This window comes from Zosterops lateralis (genome assembly GCF_965231275.1).
Source record: "Zosterops lateralis genome assembly, chromosome: 19".
NCBI lineage: Eukaryota > Metazoa > Chordata > Aves > Passeriformes > Zosteropidae > Zosterops > Zosterops lateralis.
The window spans coordinates 4,086,273-4,108,848 of NC_139779.1; the positions used below are offsets into that span (position 1 = coordinate 4,086,273).

At 41.2% G+C, this 22,576-nt stretch overlaps 1 protein-coding gene across 1 annotated transcript; it reads left to right on the forward strand.

The window, feature by feature from the left end:
- The first annotated feature begins 696 nt into the window (after positions 1-696).
- On the forward strand, positions 697-21,827 carry SLC6A4 (solute carrier family 6 member 4). The gene is made up of 14 exons (XM_083875333.1): positions 697-970; positions 7,716-8,318; positions 8,987-9,121; positions 9,726-9,945; positions 10,341-10,479; positions 10,855-10,989; positions 12,686-12,789; positions 13,477-13,604; positions 13,936-14,048; positions 14,771-14,902; positions 15,926-16,025; positions 16,536-16,636; positions 18,000-18,167; positions 18,857-21,827. Exons 2-14 carry the CDS (start codon positions 7,862-7,864, stop codon positions 18,929-18,931), a joined length of 2,007 nt encoding a protein of 668 aa, XP_083731459.1. The 5' UTR covers positions 697-970; positions 7,716-7,861; the 3' UTR covers positions 18,932-21,827.
- The last annotated feature ends 749 nt before the right edge of the window (positions 21,828-22,576 follow it).

Consider the following 22,576-nt stretch of genomic DNA (forward strand, 5'->3'; position numbering starts at 1 on the left):
AAGTGCAAATTAGCTCTTCAGTTTTCAGTTTATTTTCTTTTCAATTGTTTGGAAGAAGTCTCTGAAAACTGGCAACTGCTTACAGCTGCTGCTCCAACAATCAGCTACTCTTACTGGCTCCTATTCTGCTTTTCCACCTCGTTTTTTTTTTTTTTCTTTCCTAAATCTGCCACCTAAACTATGACATTGACCTGTGATTTATGAATTTTTATAAACAAGAGGTTAAGTGCAGGAATGAAGAAATCCTGGATGAAAAACACTGGAGGAAAAAAAAAAGTGTTAGAAGTGGAGTGAGGTATTTGGAGTAGTGGTAGGAAGAAAGGAAATTATTTGTTGAGCTCATTGAGGCAGCAAAACGCTCGTAAAGAATTTCTGCTTCAAGCTTTAAAACAAAACCAAACCTTATTTCTTTATTAGAATAATGCAACTATTCAGCATTATTGAAAAGAAATTATTCTTTTATTGTGATAATATCCCAGTCCTTCCTATCCTCCTGTACAGGAGATACAGAGCCACCTATAAATTTATAATTCAGTGACTCCCTCAAAACTTTGTTGTGTCCATCCTCACCCCTATCCTGTTATTTATATTTATAACAACATCCAGCAAAACTGTCCCTTCCCAGGAAAGCTCCCCTTTCCTTCTGCCTCTGCCTTCATTGGATCCTGCTCGCCCGAACACATCAGAGCAGGCAAATGTAGCCACCCACCTCTAGGAGGAAAACTGAGCTGCAGCCCTGGTGAAACACAAAGTTTATTCGACTAAAGTGACGCAAAAAATTCTTAAAGAGCTCTTTGGCAGCAGATTATCTGGAAATCAGACCATGTGAGGGGGACTGGTGTACAAAAAGCTGCCCAGGATGCTGAGTTGCCCACAAGGCTGAGCTGCCCAGGCTGAGGTAAATGTGGGTGAAGGGGACTCGAGTGTGGATCTCTCCAAGGGCAGCGCTTCAGACCGACCCCAAACACAGGTAACTTTATAATTTTGTCTTTGCACAGCGGTGTCTGCAGCACTTCTATGAAATTCAGACAGACACAGAGACAGCTGCTCCTCAGAGCTGCACCCCCTGCAGCAGCAACAGGCGCTGGAGTTTCATTAACTTTCCCTCCTCGTTGCCTCTTTCCACTTCGGTTATAAAATCTGAAATATGAATAGCAAGCTACAATCTCTACTGTCGGTTTTGTTTGGTTTTAAATCAGCTTTGAGGTCTTTGACAATTTCTAAAACATTGTCTATCCAGCAAAGCTTTGGGGGCAAAAAAAGATACATTGATTTTTGTTTTAGTTTTCCTTGGGTTTGTAAAACTTTTAGTGCCTTTTATTTTATTTCTTTTCTGCTGTTCCATGCTCTGCTCTGTCACGTTCAGGCACTTGTCCAGCAGTTATGAATGTCGGGAGTCAAATGCCTGGAGCAGAACATGTTCTGACAATCTAAACTTGAAGAGTTTTGGCAGCCCACATAACTGCATTACAGATGTAAAGTTATTTAAAGCTTACAAAACAGCATTAAACTATAAGGAAAAAAATGAAGGAAAGCAGCAGAACCCAAAGGCAGAATAAGAAAAAATATGCAATTTTGGCAGTTATTTATTTTGAAAGAGTGAAGTGAGCTTTATTAACCATATTAAATTGTATTTTAAAAGGTAAATGGTTCCAGCACAGTAAATTATTGAACTCAATGGGACAGATTTATTGCAAGTAAAAAAATCTGAAGAGCATGTCCTATGTATTTATAGTCAATCATGTTTACTGAAACCAACTGGTTTGCTGGGTTAGTTTGCTAAGAAATATAGAGTTTATTTAAGGAATGCAATGCAACTGAATATATAAATAGGCAAGGAAAACATGTTTTGATATATTAAGAAAGCCTGGGGGAAAAGGGATCAGACATTTAATGGATGTGGATTCTTGAAAATGTTGTGGCATTTTTTAAATGTGAATTGTCAGACATTTACCAGGGAAGGGCTCAAACACTTGGGCTGCATCTTCTGGTGATTTTGATGATGATGAATTTACCATAATTTTCTTGGAGAATACTTTGCAAACTTCTCATATAGCAAGTGACTGTTGTGACCATTTTCTAATTGGACAGAGTGTGATGAATTTCAGACAGTTAAATTAAGAAAAACTGCCCTGAAAGTAGAATGTAATAACAATCCAAAATTATTCCCACACATGGAAATGTGCAGTGTGTTTAAGTCCTTTCTTGCTTTCCTCCATGGAAATATAAATTGCTGAGTTTTCATTAGTAACAGCCTAAAGAAATATTAATTCTGTGTCCTGATCTCTTCCTGATGCTCATATTTGAACTCTTTTCCCCACCTGTGTGTTTGCAGCTCTGTATCTTACAGAACTGATAAAAATACAATGAGCCCTGCCTGTGGGATAAATGTTTCATAAAGAACTTGTGCAGAACTTGGAGCCCGAATTCAGGGCTGTAATTTGGAGACAGCCATTAACAAATCCCCTTCAGAGAAACATCATCTGTTACCAAGGGGTGATGCTCCATTTATTTAGTGATGTTTGCTGCATTATGGCCCTTCCTTCATGTTTATATAAATAACTGGAGGAAGAATACAAAAGCAATATCAACCCCTCCAAGCTTATCTGTTTCCTTGCACTACACACAGACACTCTTGAGCCAAAAAAAAATGCATTTCCCCTCCTCCCTGTTCTTTAAATGACTGACACCAGTTTGGCAGCATTCTCACTACACTACAGTGCCTGACTTCTCAACAGAATTGTAAAGGTAAAAATCTCTCTTTCCTGATGACTTTTTACTTTCAGACTGAGACACGGACAAGGTTGTAACATAAAACTCCCAGTGCAGGTTTATATTTCCCTCAAAGTGCTCACTCTTTTCCCATATCACCCATGTTTAGCCTTATGTGGGAATACAGGAGTTAACCTCTCCTTGCGCCACTCTTTGGGCAGCAGCCTTTGACTCTCCCAGGAGTGCCATTGTCTCACCAGCAGGACTTGCTCAGTTCACTCTCCTTCACTAGGAATGTGAGGGAGCCCTTGGAGCCCTGCAAACATCCACACAAAGGGTTTATTTTGTCACCTGCATGCTCAAAGTTTCCTCTTAAAATACTCCCAGGTCACAGTGCTGTGCCAAAGTACCCAGTTTTGTAACATTTAAAATCACTGGCACTGGGATCAAACCTGCTACAATTCACGGGGCAATTAATTTCAGTGGGTTTTGATCACTCTTTATCAAAATCCTATTTTCATTCTTTTCAACTAGAAAAGAATTTCTAAAAAAAATTTCCTGAATAAATCATTTTTCTGTTGTGGAGGGATGGTCCAGATATCAGCTTAGATCTGCTTTACACCTGCTGTCCCAATTCTGTGGCTCCCAAGTATTTATGATTATCAGGTTTTGAAATCTGGAATACAAACTGTCACACTTGCTAATGAGCTAACAGGAAAGGACATTCTGGGTACTCCTTTTTAAAAGAAATCAGTAAAAGTGAACACATCCAACATCAGAAGGCACTAATTCTTTTTAGCATTATGAACCTAAATATGATTTGTGTATGACACACAGCAAGTAAAATTCATTGTAATTGAGAGAAATGGATTTAATTGGCTGAAATTTCTAATTTTTAAGAAGTCCTCACAGTATGGGGACATCTATTCCATGATACTTTGATTTAAGGGCTGCTCCTGACCTGTGCAAACTGAGAGGAAAGTCACGAAACCTCTCTGGCTCATTTGTGTCACAGAGGTGAGAACAGGTCCAGCCCCGTCCTGCCCGGGGTGAGTGATTCCCATCTTGTCATACAAACGTCTCGCTTGATATTTGAGATAAAAGTAATGTCCTTGGACTCTCTCCATTTGTGCACAAACTGCCTGGGTGAGCTGCAAGGTGTCCTGTGAGTCAGGCAGCTGTAACTTTACCCACCTTAAATTCTTTGTGATAAATGTCAGATTTAGGTCAAGTTAACAGGAATCATCCCAGGGTTTGATTCTGTTTGCCAACACCCTGGGCTGAGTCTTCTGGATGTTTAAAGTGCTTCAATTCCCTGCAAGTGCCGGCATGTGATGGGATGGAGGCAGGAGGGAGGATGGAGGAGCAGTGGGAGGGAAGGTGGGACCTGAGTTTTCCTGTAGCCCAGCGAGTGCTGCTTCCCCATTTCCACAGAATTAGCACACGAAATAAGAACATCGTCTGTGTGAAGTGAAATTTATACAAACTCACAAATTTTGCGACTGTGAGAGTTAGAATGGGAGGCACAGGGAAGGCACTGCAGCCCCACCTCAAACCCAGCAGCCTCCCGGTGACTCGAGATTCGCCTCCCTTGCAGCATCTGCTCTTTGCTGCACATTAAAAGCCAATTCCTCCTCTAAAAAATGCCGGGAGCAGGAAAACCCCGTTGAGGTGGTGCTGGGAAGAGTTGTTTACTCCGTGGCAGAGGAAAGGCGAGGGATTCCCGCACTGCCAGGAGAGGTCACTGCGAGCCTCCAGGAATAAACAGGAGATGCTCCATCACCGGAGCGGGAGGAGCCGGGCTCCGGGCCAGGGATGCTCCTCGAGGATTGCTCTGCAACAGGCCAAAGAGCCGGATCTGTGCATCAAGGAATATGCAGGGATTTTACATCTGCAGTGTCGGTTCAAGTTAATCTCCGTGTGGGAGATAGATAAATAGAATTTAATTAATGTTTGGCCGATGTGAACTGCGTTGGTGGCTGCAGCCAAGCGTGTGGAAACACATGTCCTCAATTATCCATCCAAATGTTTTCATCAGAGCTGGAATAGCTGTGGAGGACTCCAGGGTGACTCCTCTTTAGCCACCCTTTGCTCAGGGAGGGTGACATTCTCAGGGCTGGCACCTTCCACGTACTCCTGGATGGAGCTGCCCTGCAGAACAGCCCCAGCTCAGGGCACCAGGGCCTCCCAGAGGAGCAAAGTCACGTCTGCCAAACACAGATCAAAAGGAAAACCAAAGCACAGAGCTCTGTCTTCTTCCCTTTTTTATCTCCCCTTTTTCTCTGGCAGCTAATTAGGGGTGATAAGGAGCCAAGGTGCAGTTATGTAACAGCAACCTTTGTGACAGCCCAGATTGAAAACAGGTAATAAACTGTTATTTCTGAGATCACTGCTGTCAGCATTCGAGCACCTGAATTAGGGATCTGTGCAGAGAAGAAGTGGAGGCTGAGGTAGGCAAAATCCTTCACTATGGGGGTCATTTTCCCCTGGATATCTCCCCTGGTGTTTATTTCCCAACCCCAAGAGCTCTCTCTGCAGCTCTTTACACTCTTTGTAGTGCTCACAGTCCCTTCAATTCATTTTTTTTTCTTGATTTGTAGCAAAGCAAAGAAAAATGTACGTTCTCCCACAGTTTTTTATGGTGTAATAAAATAATCTGAAACTGTTCTGTTTGCATGTGCCAACTATGCCCCTGTGAACTTCATCACTCCAGAGATTTCCCAGGATGGCTGACGAGCTGTAATTCTTGTTCAGAAAGAAACAGTTCAGATTTCAGCTGTAATTTTGCATATTTGAGGCTCGAACTACTGAAAAATCTATCAAAGTATTTCAAATAATGTGATTTTTTTTTTTTTTTTAATCCTGTGGTGTGCAGAAGAACAGGAGAAGGTGTTTAGGTCTGGATGGACAATGATCCTGGTGGTCACAGATCTTGGAACACTCTTTCACCTCCCCTCAGTAAAGCACTGAAAAATGTGCAGAAATAAAGTGTTCTACAAACACAGTGAGAGTTTAAGGCTCAGGCATGGAAAAATCAGTCCCATGAGATAATGCAGTTAAATCAACATCCTTTACTGCGTTCCCATTTATGAGTGAGAGGTGTAAAGTCCAGAAGGGCTCAGGTTACTTTTCCATATTCCCACCTGGTATTTACCATGCCCTATACAAGGGGAGGACTGGTTGTGGCCTTCCCTTCGATTTCTGTGTGGCCACCAAGGCTGCTTCCATCTCCACAACCTCTTTTGGGACATTTGGAAGGGTTTGGACTCCAAAGGCATTCAGGTTTTGTAGTCCTGCAGGTAAAAGAGAATCTCCTGTTCTTTGCCCTGGTGTTTTTCTCTGGAACTCTGAAGATGTTTCAATCTTTGTGGATGATTAATTAACAGCAGCGAAGCACTTGCTCATGTAAGAATTCCCATTAATGATGCACTGCATGCTCTATGACAAAAAAGATTATTTGGGTAGAGACAGAATGTAAGCCTGGAGAACTAAAGATTTCTGAAAGTTATATGCAACATTTTCAAGTGACTTTTATCTCAAAGGCATCCTCCTGTTTGCTCTGCAGCTCAATAACTTTGCTTCTCTTTCTGCTTGCACTGGGAAATGTTTAGAAAAGGTTTAACAAACTGTCTTTGCAAAAGGTGGAAAGCTGGGAAAAATTCCAGTTTTAATAGCTCTGATAATCAGCAAATTCTAGAAATAAGCAAATCATGTCCCTTCTCTACTTTAGTTTTTCCTGCAGTCGAAAGTGAAATAATGCTTATTTTTTTTCTGCTAGGATGTGACAATGACAGTTGCTACCATGATAAAATGCTTTGAAAAAAATCAGGTATAATTGTAGTAATTTGATCTTGGCATGCTGTAGGTTGTGTGTATCTTCGCTAGCAATAAAGCAGGGTTACTGCCCTGGGGAATTTACAGCACAGGGGATCAGCTCCTGTTCCAAGGTTTTGTTGGGTAAAGGCAGCTGAGTGTTTACATTACCTGAACAGATCAGCAGAAAACAAAACATAACCTGCTCACAGAATCACAGCTCCTTCTCTGTTATCTTTGTTCTGCAGGAAAAGTTAATTGTGTTATACTTTATTTCAGGATGGTTTATTTCCCTTGGATTCTGTTTTTAGCACATGAAGAGGGCAGAGAACCCAGGGATCGTCCCAGTGCCTGTTTTTCTGCTGGCACTGGGCAGGAGCACAGGGGGAGTGCCCACCACCCTTCCCAGGGCTGGAACCATGGTGTCAGCAGATCCAAACAGAATGGAAGATGCTTTTATTTGCCCAGGGAGTCAGATAAAAACGGGGACAAGTTTTGTCCTTTAGACTCACACGTTAGCTCTAAATGAGAGGAATCAAATTGAAGTTTATGACCTGTTCTTGTTACTAGTGTTGACTGAGCATCAAAAGTAGGTTGATGCAAAACCACTGGGATTTAAATATTTTTCTTCAGTTTCTTTTAAGCCTTCTACATCTGCTGCTAAACAGAGCTGTAGAATTTCTGAAGAAAGGTGGTCATGAAATGTGATTTTTATATCCATGATTATCTCATATTTATTTAATGAATTATTTTTCCTTCATACCTGGTGAATCTAGAAATTGCCACAAGATGAGTGGATGAGTCACAGGATGAACTTAGGAAAATGAAAATAAAAGTCCCACTAAGCTCTGCCTTCAGTTTGCAAACTGGGAGTCCAGATAGGAGGAGAGAAGGTGATACCAGAAGACAGCAGGACTGTGACTGGGTGTGAGGTGTCCAGCAATGCACAAAGTCCAGCAGATCCTCCTGAGAGGGTGTGATCCAGGTACACCAGGTTCTGCTGTCAGAGGATGATTTCTTTCTGCTTTTCTCTGGACAAAATCCCAGATTATCTGCTCCGTGATTCATGTTGCATGCTGTGATGGTTAATTACCTCTGTATTTTAATCACAGAATCTGCTGGCTGTAACTTGAAAATTACCAGTACCAGTAAACCTTGTAATGGATTTTCAACTCTTTTTCATGTCTTAGATGGTGCTTGTGCCTTCAGTCTGATGGATTTAAGTATGGAAGAGGAATTCTAAAAGTGCTGGGAATAAAGGTGTGGGAAGACAAACCCCAAAGGGACTCTGTGGTGCTGCCTGTCTGCCAGTGACCAGAACAAATCTCAGAAAAAAATGGAAAAAAAGGCCACAAGCAATGAGACAGAGCCCCTGACTTCCAAGAAGGATGTCTCAGACTGTAGCAAAGGAGAAGATTGTAAAGAGAACGGACTTCTGGTCAGGAACCCTAAATCTGCCCTACGGCTGGTGGAGGATGGCAACAAAGTCCACCCCAGCCAGGGGGATAAAGGGGAGGCAGCTCAGATCTCCAATGGTTATTCAGGGGTTCAGAGCTCAGGTCCCTGCAATGGAGAGGTGGAGGATGCTCAGGGCACGGCCCCAGCAGCCACCACCACCACCACAACCACCACATCCACCACCTGTGGGGCTGAAGCTCAGCAGCAGCTGATGGAGCTGGAGGACAGGGAGACCTGGAGTAAAAAAATTGACTTTCTCCTCTCCGTCATTGGATATGCAGTGGATCTGGGAAATGTGTGGAGATTTCCTTACATCTGCTATCAAAATGGAGGAGGTCAGTGCCCACTCCTGTTCATTGTTCCTTAATGCTGAATTTCTTGGTTTATAAATGGATGATTTAGTGGCTTTTAAGATATCATGTATAACAAATGACCAAGGAGAAATCATTCACTGAAAAACCTAAATATTGGGATAGGATAATAGCAGAAAAGCTGTTTAGCACAGCACAACTAGAAGCTGAGAACCAGGTAGGTGCAGACCCACACTCCAACACCTCAATCCATTTCCCAAGGAGCATTTTAAAATCTGATAAAACATGTCTAAACCAACTCATAAGGAAAGCTGGGTCATTGACTCACTGACATAAGAGACAAAACATAAATCTAAAATCTAATCAAGGAGATCTTAGAAAGGACTTTTGTCTCTCTGATGTAACAAAGGCATTTTATTGGAGAAATTACTAGTTTTATCTGTAACCCATCTCACAGCTGTGAGAGTCAGTAGAGTCTTGGTGAATCCTGTGTTGCAGAAATGTGAGGAGTTCTGCTTCTTGTTCACACTGCTGAGTAGTTACTCTTATGAGAAATCCCACAGTAATTCAGTGGTGTGTTGGCTAGGGAGGGGATATTTCCCTGTGGGATAAAAGGAACTCCTGTTTATGGAATGCTGGTACTGTTGGAGAAGTCTGTTGAGAGTTACAATCATCTGCTTTCTCTCTTGCAGGAGCATTCCTCATTCCTTACACAATCATGGCCATCTTTGGAGGGATTCCTCTCTTCTATATGGAATTAGCACTAGGACAGTACCACAGGAATGGCTGTATTTCCATTTGGAGGAAAATATGTCCTATATTCAAAGGTAACCAAGGGAAATGGAACTTTCTGAATAACTGGAAAATTTTCCTATAAAGATGACATTTCGAGAGGGGAAAAAAAGAAAATCTCATAAAGCCAAGTAAGGCTTGTTCTACACAACATTTTTACTTTACAAAGAAAGCTTTCCTAAAATTCCAGGTACACCTGCACATGTGTGTGCATACACATACAGTATGCAACTCAAAATGATTAGGCAGAGGCTGACCAAGCCTAAAATTATAAAGAAAAAAAGAAATTGTCCTATATCCTCATTTACTCTTATTCCCAGTGCTGTAGCTCTGATCTTGTCTCTTTATTTACTGAGACTGCAAGATGCCTATTTCTAAATTGCAGAAATTTAGGGACCCATAGAAAAAATCTCTTTATAAGCATGTTCTGTCTTCATTAAGGATGTTCTGCTGGAATCAGAGTATTCCTGAAGTCACAAGAAATGCCAGTGTTCTAAACACTTGGGAGGGTGTGTGTTCCCCCTGCAGACTGCCTGAGACAGTTATTAATGGTAGTTGATGTGACAACCAATTCCTTTTCTCTTTTTTTGCTTTAAATTCACACTGATTGAATGCAATTATTTGCAATTAATTCCCCAGGAATTGGCTTTGCCATCTGTATCATAGATCTCTACGTAGCCTCCTACTACAACACCATCATGGCTTGGGCTTTTTACTACCTCATCTCCTCCTTCACGGCGGAGCTGCCCTGGACCAGCTGCACAAACCCCTGGAACACAGGAAACTGCACCAACTACTTCAGCAAGGACAATGTCAGCTGGTCCCTGCACTCCACCTCTCCTGCAGAAGAATTTTATACGTAAGTGCATGTAAGTGAGGATGGTGGTGGTAGCCAGACTGCTGGGACACCAGCAAGATTTTCCTGGGAGGGCAGCAGGGCTGATTGTTGATGGCACCCTCTTCAAATCACTGGATTCTTGTAGGGGGGTGCAAGCTGAGGGTGTATGGGGGGTGGTCTGTGCTTTAGGAGCTTCTCAGTTAATGTCTGCTGTCACTTATCATCATTGGTGTACCATTAATAGAACTTTTAATTAAAATAAAATTAAGCCAAAATGTCATGACTTTGAAGGCTGCTTATCAAGATCTCAAGATTCCTTGGAATGCTCAGATCATAGTATGGGACTGTTAAATGCACATTTAATGTAAGCATTTGTTTAAAAAGCATCTCTACTGTGCTTTTCTTTCCTCTTGCAGCCGCCAGGTTCTGCAGGTGCACAGGTCCAATGGGCTGGATGACTTGGGGGGCATCAGCTGGCAACTGACCCTCTGCTTGTTGTTAATCTTCACCATTGTGTACTTCAGCATCTGGAAAGGGGTCAAAACATCTGGCAAGGTGAATGCAAAAGCAACATCCATCAACCTGTCTTGAGGCAGTTCTGCCTGAGCCAATTAACTGTCAGGGGGTCAGCTCAGGTTGTTTCCATGACAGGGATTTTGGGCTGATGTATTTGGGGAGCACTCGATGTACAGTGACTGCTACTTTTATCCAAGCAATAAAGAACAAAAATAAGAGACACGACTGTTGTCTGGGCAGGAACAACCCTGCCATGGAAAGGGGACAGATGTGCAAACTGCCTGTTTATAGACCTGCAGAGAAGCTCATGTGAAGATGCTATAAATGCTAAGAGATATAATATGATTAACTAATTCTTATTATCTCTGTTAACTTTCTACCTGTGGCAAACGCTCTCACCATGTTCCCTCACAGGTGGTTTGGGTGACTGCCACGTTCCCTTACATCATCCTCTTCGTCCTGCTGGTGAGAGGTGCAACTTTGCCTGGGGCTTGGAGAGGTGTCCTCTACTACTTGAAACCTGACTGGCAGAAACTCCTGGCCACTGAGGTAAAAAACTTTGTAAAAGGGTAGAGATTTGCTTTCAACCTATCCATGTGTGTACCACCACAGATACATAGAGCATGACTGAACAGATGTCTTAGCATAGATTTGAGAGCCTGAGTCAATGCTCTTTCCATAATTATAAAGAATTTTAAAGATTAGAGTCCACCCTCAATTTAGCTTGAACTAAAGGCAGAGCTCCCATACAGGAGTTGAACAGAATGAGTGATTTGATTAGAAGAAAACAATTCACAAACACTTTTCTACCACGACTGACACTGAGTGAGAAGCTGTGAGTGCTCCTACACTGGAACAAAATCCTTCCCCTGTGAGAGTCACACTGAGCAAACTGAATTTATTGAACCTAACAACTGGTACAGCTACATTTTTTTGGCTTAAGGGGACGAGTACAGCCCTACAGTGTCCACAGCTGCCCCTATTTAAATAGTGCAGGTTACTGGAGCAGAAACCTCTATCTCCATCCTGTAACAAGCTTTGGCAGATGAGCCCACGGACATCAACGAAACCCTGACCCAGTAACTTATGCAAGTGCCTGTGGAGGAGAAATAAATCAGTCAGGCCTGCACACACCACCAAAATTTGAAAGGAAAGCAGGGATGAGGACAAACTGAGCTAACCAACAAACCCCAGGCTCTCCAGTGTCTGATCCAGCCTTGAACTCTGTGGATGACAAGGGATCCATCAGGCTCAAGGCTGTGCTCACTTCACTGCCTGTGAAAGTGTCTGGTGAGGAGGGTGATGGAAAAAACCCAAAGCAATAAATACTACAAACACGAAGATTAAAAAATTCCAATGTTTGCAAGTCTGCTGCTGCCCAGCTGATATGGAGAGTTTTGAATGAAGAGGAAATGAAAAGACACCAGTCTCTGATAAAGCAGCATCTCCAATAAGGAACCACATCTTCTGAAAAAGCAATAAAGGCCATTGATATTGTATTGGATGTATCTGGACTGAGGACAGCAGATTGCAATCTGTGTGCTGGGTGATGACAGAGCTCTGTCTGGGTGATACAGGATGGCCTCACACGATGGGAGAGAATATTAGAAATGAGTTGTAATGAACTCCATGTTTCAATCAAAAGAGAATAAATGAATGAGGACTTTCACCTTCAGAAAGAGAGCTGATATTGTACTTTAGAACATTACTCATTAGGGCTGTGGCCACTTTTCAAGTACAACACGCTTTTCATAACAAGATCATCACACTTGCATCTGTCACAGCTACAACAATGCTGAATTGAGAATTGAGCCCCAAGAACCAGAACTGCATCCACACAGCCAAATGGATTTCCATAAATCCAGGAGAAGTCTACATAGCCTGGAGGACACATTGCCAAACACAGGACTATTCCACAGCACACAGAGTTTGGAGGAAGATTTGGAAGACTTTAAAATCATGGGGAGAAAGTTCTCTATACACTGCAAAACTTGTGTGAAATCGATTACAGACAATTCACTGGATTAATCTAAGATGCTGTCTGAAGTGCAACAGCCACAACAGTTCTACAACAAACATCCATGTTTCAACATCTCTCTCAATAGAGTGTCTGTTAGATCAGGACTAGGACATAGGCAGACCAGAGAAATACTCTTTTGTAGACCTAAGTGATATTCTGAATATGCCAAACTCATTCAATCTGTTTCATGTAATGGTTTTTTTTTTGGCTTTCAATATTTTTCAGGTTTGGGTGGATGCAGCAGCTCAGATTTTTTTCTCCCTGGGACCAGGTTTTGGGGTCCTGTTGGCTTATGCCAGCTACAACAAATTCCACAACAACTGCTACCAGTGAGTTCTACCTTATTCTATAAGTAAAATCAAGTTAAATAATATAACTGTGGGTATTTATGAAAAAGAAACAGGGTGAAAGGCACTAAATTGTCAGACCTGTGTATACAGGAATCAGAAGTAAGTGTAACAGAGGACCTGCAATCTAAAGCATTTCTCCTCTGTTGCCTACTTTAAAGTAAGATAATTTTTTACTAATTATAGCAAGAGGTCTAAAATGTAGAAACCTGCCACAACAAAATGGACTAAACCCCTGCCAAACCATCACATTGTAGTTATTTAATCTCTGCAGTCACTTAGAAAATAACTTCATAGTCTTGAACAGAAAGGCAATTTATGGTTTTTCCTTTTTACCTGAAAAAAAAAAATAAATCAATTTCTAACTTCTAAAATAAAATTCTAAATTCTTTAATATTCACATAGTAATTCCTATTCTTTTACAACATCAGGATACAGCCAGCATTCAATCCAGTGGCAGACTGATGTTACAGCATCTGTATGGATTTGAGAAGAAAAAGTAGTCATGGGTTATTGGGTTTTTTTCCTCTTTCTTTCAAATCTGCTGCTGTTTTTTTCCCTTGTATTCCTCTAGCTTTTCTAGGAGTCTGTCTAGATTGTAGACCAAGAGGTTTAAACCCTTTCTAGCAGGTGCAGATCCCCTGATGAGAGTTAGGTCTTCTGTTGCAGAGATGCTCTGGTCACCAGCACCGTGAACTGCCTGACCAGCTTTGTGTCTGGGTTTGTCATCTTCACCGTGCTGGGATACATGGCTGAGATGAGGAATGAAGATGTGTCAGAGGTTGCCAAAGACACTGGTAGGTTAACCTTTCACACACATCTCAAACTGCTTCTAAGACAGAATATGTTTGTATTTGTGCCTCTAGATCGAGAGCAGCCCAAGTGATGAGAAATATTTTGTATATTATTCAGGATGCTGACTTTACTGGGCACTGTTACACAGTACAGCTAAAAAACCCAGCCCATAAATCCCACAAATAAAAGCCAGATTGCAGTTTCACAGATGTGGTGGTCACTGCACATGGCCCAGCAGCCTGGGGGGAGGAGTTTTCCCCTGGGATACACCGTGCACAGCCTGCCCTTCCCTCAGCAGCACTGGCTAACAGTGATGCCAACTCTCTGCTCCAGGACCCAGCCTGCTCTTCATCACCTATGCAGAGGCCATTGCAAACATGCCAGCTTCCACCTTCTTTGCCATCATCTTCTTCCTGATGCTGCTCACGCTGGGGCTGGACAGCACGGTGAGTAGCCAGCAGGGGAGAGCCTCGGGGCACAGCCTGACCTCCTCAGGCACCACAGAAACAGAATTATAAACACTGCACTGGCACTGAGGTGTTTGCAGCACCAGGTGCCTTCTGTAAGACAGACACTCCAATTTTTATCTGAACAGGTTTAAATATAATCAAGTGATTTGTCACTGTCATGCTGTGACAATTAATAAGACCTTGAAATACAAGCAAAGCCCTTGATTTATACACTCCTGGTTGAATGCAGCCTTCCAGGCTAATTTCTTGCTTGTAAACTTACAAAGCAATTATGAAAATCTGGAGGTTTTTTCCCACAAATTGGATTTAAAAGGTGGGAATTGGAAATACACTAAAAAACTGTCATGGGAGTCTGGTTTTACAGGTGGGGAACCAGCTCCTTTCAGCAGGGCTGAATTCAGCTGATTTCACAGTCTTGGTCCTACTGAACCACCTCTCATTTCTCCACATCCTGGTGCCTGTAGCCCAGGACTGCCTTTGGATGACAGTGCATTCCCACAGATACTTGAACACTAAATCTCCACCCTAAAGAGTTCCAAAAATGAGGAGGAAAAACTTGTCTAAAAACCCCACACCAATTCTACAGCAGAACAGAGCACCAATGTTTCAATGCTGTGACACTCCTTTAAGCACTCAAACATACTTCTCAGCAGGTAACACTGCCCTCTATTTTCCAGTGATTTTTCCATGCTTTTCAGTTTGCAGGACTAGAGGGGGTGATTACTGGAGTCCTGGATGAATTCCCACATGTCTGGGGCAAACGCAGGGAATTGTTTGTCCTTGGTCTGACCATCGTTTGCTTTTTGGGGTCGCTGGCAACCCTGACATTTGTGAGTATTTCAGCCACCCCTAGCCCCCCTCACTGGCAGTTTCCTGCCAATGACACCTTGGAGAGGGTAGTGATTTTTTGAAGAGAGTTTCAAGAAATCAGATTGAACCTCCAGCCTGTTTTATTCATGCATTAGAAATCTATTACTTGAAATAAATGTGAATGGTATTTCACTAGGAAATATGTTGCAAAATGATCCTACTGCAACTCATGATGTGCTACACATCATAAATGATGCTGCTCATCAGTCATCAGACAACCAGCCACATTTTTTATGTGGTTTATTTCTTGTTTCCAAAAGCTCCATGTTTAAAAATAGCATGAATAGTTACTATAATCTTCACAATGTGTAAAATGTATTTTGAATTTCAAAAAATAATGTAGTAATGGATTTCTTGGCTCTTCCTCATTGTTTCAAGGCAGAAATCATCATTAGTCACATCAAATAGTTCCCATGGGGCTTGTGGATTTCATTCTCTTAACAAGCAATTTTTGAATAATGACTGTAACAATCATAAGGGAAAAAGAAATACTTGGCTTTCCTGTCATGTTTCACTCCACTTGCTCATTTATGTGTAACTTCCTTCTTATGTGAAGTGTTTGCTGTAAAAGGATGCTGAGTTCCTCTGCAAGAGGTCTCCTCCTTCATGGTTCTAGATCCCAAATGGAAATAAAGCAAAGGAACACTTTATTTATTTGCTGCTCAGTAGCTATGATCTCTGGTGGAGAAAGAAGAGGACATACAAAAAGCCATCCTGTAAAATCTCCTTTGCTCACTAAAATCCAGCCAGAAATGCCAGCAGATTTTACCTTCTCTGCATGGCAGCCCCCAAGGTGAGTGGTGTCCACAGAGAGTGAGCAGCTCACCAAGGTTTCCCTGGCAGAAACAGCCCCAAAATGACAGAACTGGCTGAATTTCCCACTCATGAACATTCTGCTCCAGCCAAGGCAGTACCAAGCAGCAGCAGGGCAGGATTGCCATCACTGGATCCTGGGGACACTGACAGTTTGATCTCTTTTCCAGGGAGGAGCATATGTGGTGAAGCTGTTTGAAGAATATGCCACGGGTCCAGCTGTCCTGACCGTCGTGTTCCTGGAGGCAGTGGCTGTGTCCTGGTTCTATGGTACCTCCAAACACCCCTGACCCAAACCCCTGAGCTCCTGCAGCTCAGCATTGCCTCACTCCTGGTTCTATGGTACCTCCAAACACTCCCTGATCCAAACTCCTGAGCTCCTGCAGCTCAGCATGGCCTCAGTTCTGGTTCTATGGTACCTCCAAACACCCCTGATCCAAACTCCTGAGCTTCTGCAGCTCAGCATTGCCTCAGTTTCTGCAGATAAAACCACCCATGTCTCCAGAAAAAAAGTTTACAGCTTTTTACAAACTCGCTGATAACTAAAAGCAGTGAGAATTAGTATTAATTGCTCTCTGACAGAAGCACACAGGCATCTAAAAGTAACAGGAGGTATAATTCAGAATAATTAAGGATTTAGTAAAATTAAGAGTTATAGGAATAAAATGGTCTTCTGGGATAGATTATGAATTTGTTTGCTGGGCATAAAAAAGTGTGGAGTATCTACTTCAGAAAATCTTAGATCTGCCATTATCTCTGTCCTCTCACTTGTTTCCACAGGCATCACCCAGTTTTGCAACGATGTGAAAGAAATGCTGGGCTCTGCCCCAGGCTGGTACTGGCGAGTTTGCTGGGTTGCAATTAGTCCCCTCTTCCTTCTGGTGAGTTTTCTTTAGAGCTTTTTCTCTCCAGCACAAGAAAATCATCACTGAACAATGCAGCTCCTTAGACTTCTAAAAGCTGAATTCAGAATCCTCTCGTGAAGTTCTTTAGTAACAATCTTTGTTGAACCAAAAAGGCTCAATTAGTGAAAAACCCAATATAATGCTGCAAGGTCTTGTTACTAAATCACAGTTTTAAGGATTTTTGTAGTTGAATTAGCTGAATAAGTCTGGGTTCTGAATAACTCCCCCCCTGCCCTCTGCTAAACAAATTTACTTTGTTTTGGTGATTTATGTTTACCTCAGCAAAATGAAGCAATAAAAGTTGACGAAAAATACTGTCAGAGGAGGAAAACCAAGATAAGTAAATACACTGTCTCAGCAACTGCTGATGGACAACTTTAGAATATTCCACTTAAAATTTACAGCAGTTAATTACAACCATTATAAATCTATTATACAGGATTGGAAATACTGTCCCAATGTTTGGCTTGGCAGTGTTATTAACAGTATTTGAACATAAAGTGTTCATTTCCTGATTCAAAATTAGTTCACACTATCTTTTATTCTGGCTGGCCTTAGTGGGAGCAGAACAGGTCAAGAAGGAGTTTATTAAGCACAGAATGTAGATTTAAGACCTACAGAGTGAATCCAAAACTCTTGTAATGATCAAGGTATAATTAACAGACTTTCATTTTACTACCCCTAGAAAGAGAAGTCTATAAATAAAAATGTCACACCACAGTAATTTTTATACTCCTGTCCTCTTTGTAATCCTAAACCAGCAAAATAATCAGAGAGGCACAGAGCTCTGGGGATGTGGTTACCAGGCAGAGCTGTTTGCATTCCCTGTGGAAACTCACCTAAAATAAGGAAAGCTCAGGATGTAGGGTGTCATTTCTGTACAGAAGTTTTGCTGGTAAATCCTGAGCTTCTGATGATACTCCGGAAAAAAAAATCAGAAATCCTTCCCAGGACAGTCACAGATATTATTCCTGTAATATTCAACTAAAAACATTTGTTGTTTCCTAAGGAATTTTTCAGTCATGAATGATGCTCAGGAATATGATCAACAGCAGTAACTGAGCTGATATTTTTTCTTTTTCCTGTTCTGATAGAGAGCAGTGTAGTACAGACAGCATCTGCTTTGGGAAGGATCCTTTTGGTCTTTGTTTTGTGATATGTTGTTGATTTGTTTTAAATCTACTCATGTAATTTAGGATTTTTTTCAGTGTCAACATATTTTTAATCTTGAGTCCTACTCATTTTCTATTTATTTCAGTGCTATGCTGGAACACAGAGATTCCCAAAGTGTGTGCCATCAAAATCCACATATTCACACTGTCCTATTTTTCTCTTTCAGTTCGTCACTTGCAGCTTTCTGTCCAACCCTCCTGAGCTGAGGCTTTTTGATTATGATTATCCCTACTGGACCACAGTTGTGGGTTACTGCATAGGAACCTCCTCCATCATCTTCATCCCCATCTACATGGTCTATCGCCTGGTCATCACCCCAGGGACACTCAAGGAGGTATCACTGATGCTCTGTTGCTTCTGTTTGACTATTAGGAAGGAGGTGGTTCCAAAAAAATATCATGACTGGCTGTTCTGTTCCTGAATTGCCTTCTTCCCGTTCTCACAAATCTTCCTAGTTCTTACTGAGGCTGCTGACAAATTTTTATAAAATGCACTGAGTATTTTTTTAAGCTCTGATGAACTAAAGAGTCTTCCTGAAATTCACCCCAGACACTCAAAATCCCCCAGCCAAGCAAATGAGGCCATGCAAGGCTGGTTTTCTGGTGTGTATGTGTAAGAAAAGCATTTTTTTTCTCACACACATTTAGTAAGATTTCTCTGTCATAAATCTATAATGACAATACTGAGATGTCTTCTAAGTTCAAATAAATAACAGTACATAAAGAATATGTTTAGTTGGCTCAGTGTATCTGAGTAAACTGCAGTCTTAAAGCATTAATATTACATCTGCCAAGCTTTGATTCCAATTATGTTATAAGTAATTTTAAAAATCCTGCTGTGTACTTCTATAGCACTTTCCATCTTCATTGTGCTAACAGAGGCCTGAAACACTCCTAAGTAGTTCAAGAGGTGTAACTCAAAGTCATACTTTATTATTACTCTCTTTCTAAATGGCTGACATGTTATGTATTGCTTCTAAAATCAAATTCCAATCCATTCCTAATACTGATTTCTTTCCAACAGCGTATTCTGAAAAGCATCACTCCAGAAACAGCCACAGAAATTCCCTTTGGAGACATCCGCATGAACGCAGTATAAGCTGACCTGGTTCTGGGGGAGGGAAGAGGAGCACAAAATGTTACTTTCCCCACCCTCTCCCCCCAAAAGAACCACCCTTCCAGCTGAGACAACAAACGGAGTTTTCCACAGAGGCTGCACCGCCGGCACCATCCGGAGAGGTGACACCTCCAGCACATTTAACCAAGCAATTCAATGACATCTACAGTGCACTTCCAAGCAGGCTGAACTGAGCACTCACTCTGGAAACACGAGGGGACATCCCTGCTCCGGGAGTGGCACCGAGCGCCTGCAGCAGCCCCTCCAGGACGAGCAAGGCAAGGCAGGATTAGGTGTAGACCCCCAGTGTGTGGCAGTGCTCCCGTATCTCCTCCCTCCGTGTGATCGTTCGTACCGGGCAATGTCGTATTCGCTTCTAAGGTTCTCTACTTGCTTCAACTACATGGGAAAATGCACAAATATTTCTGATAACCATACGTTACTCGAGTAATGCAGGGGTTTATAAGCTAGGAAAACAAAAATAGGAAGTTCCCTAGGTTTGTGGTGGAGTAGACAGAGGGAGAGGAAAAATGCTGAGCAGCACACACAGCTGGTAGTGTTGACCTTCTTTTAATTTCCTCTGGTTTGTAGGTGGTAACAATTTCTAATTTTTCTTGCAAAAGAACACCAAACTTACAAAAACATTTGTTGTGGTCTTTAAGGCTTCACTTTCCTTTAGACCTAATTGAGCCACAAAAACTCATCGTGAGTTACTTGACAAGCACTTAAGCTGCCAGCACCTACTGTACTGTTTCCATAACCAATCACTGTCCTGGCAGACCTACAGACCAACACTGAATCTTTCTGAGTTCTGATGCCAAAACGTGCAATGTTAACAATCTCTTTCTCTGCTTCACTTCCACTTTTTTTTTTTTTTTTTTTACAGTTAATTTCACCCCCAAAATTTGTTGGAGCCTGTGGGTTTTTCCTTCTCTTTCCTAGTACAGAAATTTAGATTAATCCTTTTGGCTGGCTGACAAAAGTACATTTACAACTATCCAAACCTACTTTGAAAGTTTAGTAGCTCATATTCTAATGGGACTGCATTGGGTTTTCAAGGTGAAGAAGAAAAGGAGAGGAATTTTTTTTTTCCTTAGCAAGAAGCTGAGTAGAGTTCAGCAGGATTCATTCTCATCAGAATTATTTATATTAAATTTCAAGGCACTGACACATTAATTAACTCCCATGTCCATACTAAGCTCTTTACACAACATGCACACACTTTTTATGCCCTGGCCCCTGGAGGACACCAGTTCTGCTGCAGTGGAAGTGCAGACAAACACTAGCAGGCATCATTCATGTACAAACTTGCAGTGTATTTTTACTCTGGCACATAGATGATGATGAAAGTAAAATAAAATAGAGCATAAAAGTCTCTTCTGTATCCCTTTGCTAAAGTTGCCAAGGTTCCCTGTGCAGCCAGAGCAGGGGGCATTAAGGAACCTGTTGGAGTTTACCTGGGTATGAAGCACTTGCCAGATGAGAGGGAAGCAGGGATGCTCTGTTTGCCTTCTGAAAACATTTCCATCACCTCTGCCAAAGTTTCCCCCCCTTTGTGTACCTGGAGAAAGGCCGCTCCCACTTCCTCTTCCACTTTGGATAATGACTTTTGAGTTCATCTAAATCTCAATCCCAACTTCCAATGAGGAAATCATTTAAGAGGGAGAAGGACTGTTCTTTCAGAACTAGACTCCTGAACTATTTTTAAAAAGGGAATGTGTTCTGTAACTGCCACTAGAAAAACATAATAGATTTGTCTTACTGGACAGTTACTCATGGGAAAGTTTTGTAGCTTATGCCTCAAGTGTATTTGAAACCTTCTTCCAAAAATTTGATTTTCTGAGTTCATTAACTGAAAAAATACACATGAAATGTCAAAGAAAGATGAGGTATTTGTGTGTATCCAACAGCAAAGTGTAGGAAATAAAGGAGAAAACCCTACCCAGTTTCTTCTCTCTTCAGACAGGTGTTCAGCTAACAAAAAAAAAAAAAAATTGTAATTTTTAAGACATTGACATAGGACAGACATTGGCTCTCTGGTAGGTTTCAGAGAGACTTCCCAACAAGTATCACATTTTAGAGTGAATTAAGTCAGCCAGGAAGCCTTGACAGTAACACGAGCCTTGCAACAGCTAAAACATGAGAACAATGTGCTCTGAGTCCTGAGATACTGAGAGAGGATGAAAACCCTTAGAATTATTTGAAGATACAAAAAGCAATGTAGATTAAAAAGGCTTTTCTCTTCCTGAATAATACAAAGATAGAATAAATCCATGTTTTCATTCTCTAAATGCTGAACTTGAAAGGCAGTTTAGTCCTCATTACTTTTTTGTTACATGGTGTACTGGTTTGAATATCTTATGGTAAGTTCATTTTTTAGTATTTTTATTTAGCTGAGTGGATGAAATATTGAGAAATTGGTTTATTTATACAATTAGGGTTTTTTTCCCTTTTACATACCCATCTGAAAACATGTAAAGTAACAAATATGTATCAGGTAGCTCAGCAAGTAGCCATACCTTAAACACTGGTTTTGTATAAAAACCACTTATATTGATACCAAATGAGCTGCACTGCAGTTACAAAGTGTTTTGAGGCAAAAAAATTCCTCCTCTTCAGCTCACCTTCCATTCATCTACCACAAGTATATCCTACCCTCTGTTCTGAACAGTGAAAGGGAGTAATGAATAGATAAATTAGGACTATCTTTGCCTTTTAAAGAGAATTAAACTGGAGTTTTAGCTGTACAGAACTAAGTATTCCCTCCAACTTGTACATGATGCACCTGTATTAATTTATGCAGCTGTTTAGTTACAAGTGTTGCAAGCTGATTGTAAGTCATCAGTATGTGCCTTGTACTGTAAACTGTTACTGTAATAAATTTAATATTCATAAACCATCTGCAGATGTCTCTTGTGCCTCTCTCTTCTGGGAAGAGCAAAGATAAAAATCTCAATTCTAAGGAACAGCAGAATATCTAGTCCAGCTTACAATGCCAACAAGGCCTCTGACAAAAAGCAGATTTCCTTCAGTGTTTGAACCCTGGTCCACAACTAAACATTTTCATTCCATTCCAACAGAAGAACCAAAGCTCATTACAGTTGTTTACACAGAACAGCAAAATCAAACTGCACCACACTGGAGTATGTGCTTAACCACTTGATTAGCTGACATATAAAACTCATTCCAAGCCTTTATAAAGTGGCAGGATTTGCATTTAATTTTACTCATGCTTTGTCTCATTGCTCAGTCTGCTGAACAAATTATCAGGGAAACACCAATCTCAAAACCTTTTTTTTTAATATATAAGTTCTCCTTACTTTAACATAAAAGTGATAAACTTAAAACAAAACGATGTGAAAGAAACAATTAAAGAAGTGTTGAAAATGTATTCTAAAAGCTATGACCACTGTCAGACATCTTACTTACCTAGCTGGAAGATAATTTTATTCTTGAATATGAACCTTTGAACAGAAGACTGACAAATCTAAAGTATCACTTAACAAGCAGATACAACTGTAATACATGAAAACAGACCCATCTACCTTATTCCATGCAAAAAAGATGCAGTAAAATAACCTACACATGAAAAAAGACACACATATTTGATCCAATATGTATCTTACA